The sequence below is a fragment of the Callospermophilus lateralis genome, chromosome 1 (assembly GCF_048772815.1).
Source record: "Callospermophilus lateralis isolate mCalLat2 chromosome 1, mCalLat2.hap1, whole genome shotgun sequence".
NCBI lineage: Eukaryota > Metazoa > Chordata > Mammalia > Rodentia > Sciuridae > Callospermophilus > Callospermophilus lateralis.
Window position 1 is genome coordinate 214,841,647 of NC_135305.1, and position 7,078 is coordinate 214,848,724.

The 7,078-nt window shown below is 56.8% G+C and overlaps 1 protein-coding gene across 1 annotated transcript; it reads right to left on the minus strand.

The window, feature by feature from the left end:
• Window positions 1–1,225: 1,225 nt before the first annotated feature.
• On the minus strand, window positions 1,226–5,764 carry Best2 (bestrophin 2). The gene is made up of 9 exons (XM_076847842.1): window positions 5,613–5,764; window positions 5,379–5,473; window positions 4,264–4,497; window positions 4,025–4,179; window positions 3,631–3,708; window positions 2,723–2,875; window positions 2,564–2,644; window positions 2,232–2,386; window positions 1,226–1,646 (listed from the first exon to the last, which is right to left on the minus strand). Exons 1-9 carry the CDS (start codon window positions 5,762–5,764, stop codon window positions 1,226–1,228), a joined length of 1,524 nt encoding a protein of 507 aa, XP_076703957.1.
• Between the last annotated feature and the right edge of the window lie 1,314 nt (window positions 5,765–7,078).

The following is a 7,078-nucleotide window of genomic DNA, read 5'->3' on the forward strand; positions in this document are numbered from 1 at the left end:
CCTTGCTTAGGTTGGAGGGACAGTAAGGAGGCTGGTGTGGCTGGAATGGAAGGATTGAGCAGGAAGATGGGAGTGGATGAAGGAAGGGAGAGTGCTCGGGGCCTGTGGGCTCCAGGGGATCCATCAGCTCTTGTTCCTAGTGAGCTGGGAGCCATGGAGGATTCCAAGCAAAGGAAGGATGTGGCCCTTTGGTGGCTCTTGTGGGAGAAACAAACCGGGAGGGCAGGTCTAGAGTCGCAAAACCAGGCCAGAGTTCGCTAATCCTGGTGAGTATGTGGATGACCCTGGGACTCTGGCCAGGATGGGGATCCTGGGGGAGTGAGAAATGCTTGGCTTCTGGACATAGTAAAGGTACAGTTGATGAAGTTTGCTGCTGGGTTGATGTAGATAGAGGCAAATGAGAGAACAGAGGGTCCTGAATGACTTTAGGTTCTGGCCTTATCACTTGGAAAGACAAAGTTGACACACACGAGGTGGGACAGGTTGGGGAGCTTTGGATCATATTACCTTCAAAGCGTGAGATCTTCACATGCAGAAGTCAAGGAGGCAGCTGGTTCTCTGAGTCTAAAGTCAGGGACATGATCCTGGCTAGAATTCTAAATTCAGGAGGGACTGGCAAATGATATAAGTGGAAAACGGGAACCAAGTGCAGTTGTGTACACCTGTGCTTCCAGGATTGTGAGTTCAATGCCAGTCTCAGCAACTTGGGCCCTAAACTCTTTTTTAAAAAGAGTTGGGATATCTCAGTGGTGAAGCACCCCTGAAGTACTGCAAAAAGCAAACAACCTGGAAGAATGCTCAAACCTTAGTGTAATGTCTAGTAAGAGAAGTCACATGAACATTTTGAGTACAAAAAACAAACAAACAAAAACAGTTTATTAAGCACCTACTATGCCCCAAATGCTTTAAAAGCATCATTTCATTTTCAGGACAACTCCATGAAGTAGGCACTCAGTTTCATGGAAAGGAAAGAACATAGGCAGGACACTGATAGAGGCCACTGGGGCCGTAGGGTTGGGAAGTAGAGCTGGGGGGGGGGGAGCATTTCTGTTCAAAAGCTGGGAAAATCCCTGGCCACTAGCACAGTGCCAGACCCCCATGTGGAGCACCTGGCCACCTAGTGAAAAGTGGGCTGGCCTACTTTCTATAGGCCCCCAGGCTTATGCAGACCTGGACTGCTGCTTCATGCTTGTTCCCTGTCATTAGGGGTCCTAGCCCCGGGGTCTCAGGCCAGATTCTCTTCCTCTTCACCGATAGGGCTGGGCAGCCAGGGCGGAGCCGGTCCCCGGGGTCCAGGGATGGGCACGGTGGTGAAAGGCTCTGCAGCAGGGCCAGGAATTGGGGCAAGTGGCTCAGGACACACGGGGGGCTCGGGCTCTGGTTCCCGCAAGCCGGGGTCGAGCAGCGGATCCCCGCAGCTGCACTCCGTGGCTGAGCCATCGGGGACGCCGGTGCATGCACAGCTGGCGACAGTGGACGCTTCTGACACGCAGCTGTTCTTGCGGCGCAGCAGGGACAGGCGCCGGCCCAGCAAGCCTCCTCCGGCGCCGGCCGGCAGGAGGCGCTGCAGGAAGTCTCCCTGTGCCTCCCCCAGCGGGCCGTCCGCGCCGTCCAGCCTCTGGAACTGCATGTCCTCCTTGGCCAACCTGCGGACCCACAGTGGGTGGGCGCTGCAGTCTCGCCCCTCCATTTCTTCCTTTTTTCCATGCTGGGATTGAATCCAGGGTCTCCAGCAGGCTAGGCGAGACCTCTACCGCTGAGCCACATCCCCAGCCCTCACCCTCTATCTGATCGATGAGTGAGATAGAGACCCAAGGAACTCCCTGGCTCCACCCACTCCTTTGTGTCACTTATCCTCAAAGACTTTCGGCCCCTTACTCCAGAGCCTGGCCTGATCCTCTGGCTCTGCTCACAGATATCAAAGCCTCATCCATGGCGCTGTCCTATCTTGGGTACCACCTCTGGTACAGACCTCAGCCCTTAGATCTGCCCCAATCAGTGGCCCAGTCCTAGACCTTGACCCCTCCCCATCCCCAACTCAACCTCTGTCCTCATTACAGTTGATCTTAGCTCCAAATTTCCAGACTTCAGTCCTTGGCCCTGTCCTTGGCCCCTATAGACCTTTCAATCACCCACAGAGCCATAAGCTCCACCCAGTGTCCCCTCAGGGACCCAGTCCCCAGTGGTCTTGTCCCTAATAGTCCAGTCCACCCAGTCCAGTCCTGGCTCACGTGATGTCAAAGGTGGAGCCCTGGAAGGAGGGCTGCTGCAGCAGGAAGGCGGTGGCCGCCGTGTAGGGGGCGCGAGCCTCTGTGGCGTCCCAGTACAGGTCCTTCTCCAGCACAGCCAGGTCATCATACATTTCATCTACAGCCAGCATTGATACCTGAGGGTGCAGATGCAGAGCTCGGGGTCGGGTGGAGCCCTCAGGACCAGCAGGACCATGGTGAGCAGAGAACCAAGGGTGGTCAGGGAGAGGCCCCTGCAAGTCTTGGTGGGGGAGGGGCCAGGGCCAGGGCGGCTGGGGGAGCTGGTTGTGGATGATGGCCCTGTGGAGCCTCACCTGGAAGTTGCGGTCAATCAGAAAGTTGGTCTCAAAGTCATCGTCATCTTCTCCAAAGGGGTTAATGAGCTGCTCTGCTACCTGAGTGGGGAGGAAGGAGGTAGGTGGAACCTTGAGGACCTTGTCCCACCTTCAGGCCAGCACCAGGACCCCACTCACCTTGAGCCAGCCCACATAGAAGAAGAACTGCAGTAAGGTGAAGATGGGAAAGCACAGGTCCAGGCTGTGGTCTTTGTAGCCCTGCACAGGGTCCAGGAACTGGCGGCCAATGAGGCAAGCCAGGAAGTAGCTGTAGACTGCAATGGTCACCACCTGTGGGTGCGTGGGCGGGGGGAATGCCCCAGGTCAGTGTTTCCCCTATCTCAGGGGGTTATTGAGAGACCAGGCTAAACTGGTCATGATGGTGCAACTCCAGAGATAGGGAGAAGGATGGAAAGTTGGAGGCCAGCTACAGCAGCTTAGCAAGGCCCTAAGGAAGTTAGTGAGACCCTGTTTCAAAATAAAAAAATTAGGTTGGGTGCAGCCACACAAGCCTGTAATTCCAGCAGCTTCGGAGCCTGAGACAGGAGTATCACAAGTTCAAAGGCAGCCTCAGCAAAAGTGAGGTGCTAAGCAACTCAGTGAGATCCCGTCTCTAAATAAAATACAAAATAGGGCTGGGGATGTGGCTCAGTGGTTGAGTGCCCCTGAGTTCAATCCCTGATACCCCCCCTCCCAAAAATAAAAATAAAAAGAGCTGGAGGGCTAGGGGTGTGGCTCAGTGGCAGAGCGCTTGCCTAACTCCTGTGAGGCACTGAGTTCGATCCTTAGCACCAGTACAAAAATAAGCAAATAAAATAAAGTTATGCTGTCCATTTACAACTACAAAAAGGTGGGGGGCTGGGAATGTGGCTCAGTGGTAAAGTGCCCCTGTATTCAACCCTCCCCCTGCAAAAAAAAAAAAAAAGACTAGTCAAAGATCACGTGCCCTTGTGATGGAGTTTTAGCTGGCCCTTACTCTCCCCCAAGACTAACACATTAGGGCCTCTGACACCAAGTATAAAGGGAGGGAGGCAGAGTGGGGTTACCTGGGTGTAGACCAGAGGTATGCTAATCCAGTCGTAGTGAAAGAGCATCCCACACTTGCCCCGAAAGACATTCAGCTCCTGGGGGCGGAGACAGTCATGAAGGAGTCAGAACTGTGGGCTCCTAAGTTTGGGTCCCTGAAAGGGAGGCCGGGGGTCCCCTCCTAGGAAGTGGGAGTGTGTTTCTGAGAGCTCCAGGGAGAATATTTGGTGGTGAATGTACAACTGGGGTGCACCTGGTATTTGCCCCATGGAAATAAGGCGCACCTGGTGGGGCCTGACAGGTGAGGGTCTTGGGAATCTGCCTTCGCGGGAGGTGCGTGGCAGGCCGCGGTGGACGCGGCACAGGGTGCACTCTCCCTGCTGGTCTATATTAATGACTTCCTAGTAGGCCCACCTCGAGCAGCAGCTTAAGGGCGCTGTTGTCGCGGATGCGGCCCTCTCGCCGGGCCTGCGCCGCCAAGTTGGAGAACCACACGCAGGGCACCCAGTACTTGTTGTAGGACGAGTTCAAGTTCTCAAACTTCTTGCGCTCTTCGCGGGTCATAAATCCTGGGTGGCGAGGTCCGGGGTTATTAGTCCCGCCCTCCGTCCTGGCCCCGCCCCCGCCCGCCCAGTTTAAGGCGTAAGACTCACCCGCTTCCACCACGTGGTCTATGGTGGGGAAGCGCTTGAAGACCGCGGTGCTGACCGAGCGCAGGATAAGCACCGCGGAGAGACCTGCGTAGCGCATAAGTGTGCGACGGTAAAGGCGGCCTCGATCGTCGCGCCCGTGCACTGTGCCCGCCACCACGCACATGAGCGCGTCAGGTAGCGGCATGCAAAGGTACTGGTTCCACCAGCGGTGCACCACTAGCGTCACGTAGAAACCTGGGGGCGAGCGGGAAATGGAGGCTCAGCAACCACACCAGGAGTTTAGGAAGAGAAGGGTTTGCATCAGGAACACCTGCCCCGCTGGTCACCCTGAACATGTGGGGCCATTTGGGCTGAGAACCTGAGCATCCAGCCCTGAGGTCAGAGAGGTTAGAGCAAGTTGGATCACCCTGGCTACTTGGGTGTCACCTGGGATTGGGGATTGGGATCCCAGTATGGGGGTGGAGACCAAGCGCCCATGTTATTGTTATACTAGTCACAGGAAGCCACTGAGGAGGGGCCATGGGAACTTGAAACACCGAGGGGGGAAGTTGGGTTTGGGAGATATAGTGTACATCCTGGACACCTGGGCAGGCTTGTCACAATGGCCACAGGAGCCCCTGAGTCAGAGCTAGTGAAAGAGTTTGGCACTGGGTCTACATCAGGGAACTCTGAGCAGATGGGTACCCCACCCATGGGAGGGAGGCTGGGTCACATGAGGTCTCTGGGGGTTGGGGGCCAAGACTTTCAGAAATGCACTCCCCACTGACTTGAGAGAATGGAGTCATCTAGGGGCCCTGGAGTTCAAGACGTTTGTGGGGAGCACTAGCAATCTCACGCAGAACAGATGAGAGTCCTTGGGTGGCCCACAATAAGCCTATGGGTAAGACGGAGCTCCCATGGGAGCATCTCAGGGGATAATGACCAGGTGATAGCCAAGGTTTCAGGTTGTGAGGCCATTCCCACATTCTTCATGGTGTAAAACCAGGAGTGGGGATGCGTGGAGGTTGGATTTGAAGGGGGAGCCTCAGGGGCAGGACTAGGGTTCTCCAAAGAGTAAGAATGGGAATGGGTTTCTTAGGGACATGGGAATGGGGCATTCAGGGGCACGAGCGCACCGAGCACGAAGGAGACTGGAATGAGGCTGGCATACTGGTCGCAGTAAATGACAAGCTTCTCAAAGTAGCGCTTCTGCTCTTCAGCCAGCACAAAGCTGCAGGGTAGGGGGTACGGGTCACCGGTGAGTCGCCTTCCCAGTGGCTTATCTCTTGCCACGCCTCTTTCCCTCCCCTAAACACCCTATCCAGGCCAGTGGGCTGCACCTGCCGGCACCCCCGCCCCCTCCACCTCACCGGTAGGCGGCGCTCAACGCCATGTAGAGTCCGAGGAAACACAGCAGTTCACGCCACAGGAGTTTGTAGATGCTCCCACGCCACAGCAGCAGCAGTTGCGAGAAGCCACCGAAGCGGGCGTTCGCCACTCGGGCTGTGTAGGTGACAGTCATCCCGGCGCCCGTCCCTTTGTCCCTTTGCGTCAAAGAAGAAGGGGCTCTACTGGATGTGATCCTGTGGTCCGAGTAAGAGGGGCTGGGAAGGAGCCAGGTTGGGGGCTTCAAGCCAGGACAGAGAGGTGCCAGCACAGAAAGCCGCACAGTCCCCACCCCACACTGGCTGTCTGCCCCAGGACCCCTCCACCCCCTGGGTTCTGGCCCTTCCCGGGTGCCCTGCTCCCAGCGCTGCTTCATCCTCCCTGACCCCAGCCCCAGTCTACCTCTCCAACCCCTTCCCTGGACTCCTGGTCCCTGCTTCTTGAGCCGACTTCCCCCAGCCCTCCCCCCCCAGGTCCTGGACCTTTGAGTCCACACAGCTTTTGAACGCCCTCCACCCAGGCCCACCTCCTTCACTGAACGCCCTCTACAGCCTTCCCTCTGCCCTGAGTCCCCAGCGCCTCCTGTTTCTAAGTTCTTGGGGCTTGGACACTCCCTTTCCCTTCCTAGTCCCCCACTCTGGCTCCCTCTCTCCACTCCCCAGCTCTGGCCGGGGCCCATTCTCCCCCTGCACTTCTCTGAAGCCTTCTGAATCCTCCTCCCTAAGACTTCAAGGTCCCCATATTCTGTCGGTCAGCCCCCAGCCTCACGGTGACCCCTCTCCAGTCACACTGCGCACCATGTCCATTTCCCCTTGGATAGCCCTGGCTTGCCCCTCCCCCTTTTCCTCCAGGAGCCACCTTAATCTCTCCTCCTCTATTACCTGCAGCTTGTCAAGCCTTCCACTCCCCACCCCTAGGTAACCTGCCCCAAAGCACACCTGTCCCCAAGGCCCCTTATTCCCCCAGGCCTGGGCCCTTCTCACCTGTGCTGAGGGTGACTGGTGCAGGGACACTCAGGGACAGAGACTGAATGGGCGGGTGGCTTCAGTGTTGGGTGGGGCCAGACCCTGGGAGGGAGGGGGCTGGGGAGTGGGTGTGGGCAGCCCCTCCCTAACCCATCCCCCTGGGGTGAGCTACAGTCTCAGTACTTTGTTTGGAGAAGTCTGCCAGTTGTTTCCTAGGGCAAGGGGAGAAATCTGTCCTGTCCTTCCTTGCTCCTCCCCGTCCTGCTCCCAGGCAAGTCCAAGTCATCTGGAAGCTGGAGGCTGGGGGAGGGGGCCGCAATTGTCTCCATCCCAGACACATGCAAACTGCTGAAGGAGGCTGGTTCACATCAGATACCTCCAACAACACTGTCACAAAGATATATAGAGAAGCACACATTCAGCTTCCCTTAACAGCCTCACACAACCACCGGACATATCCTGGAGGGCAGTGTGGCAGTACATAC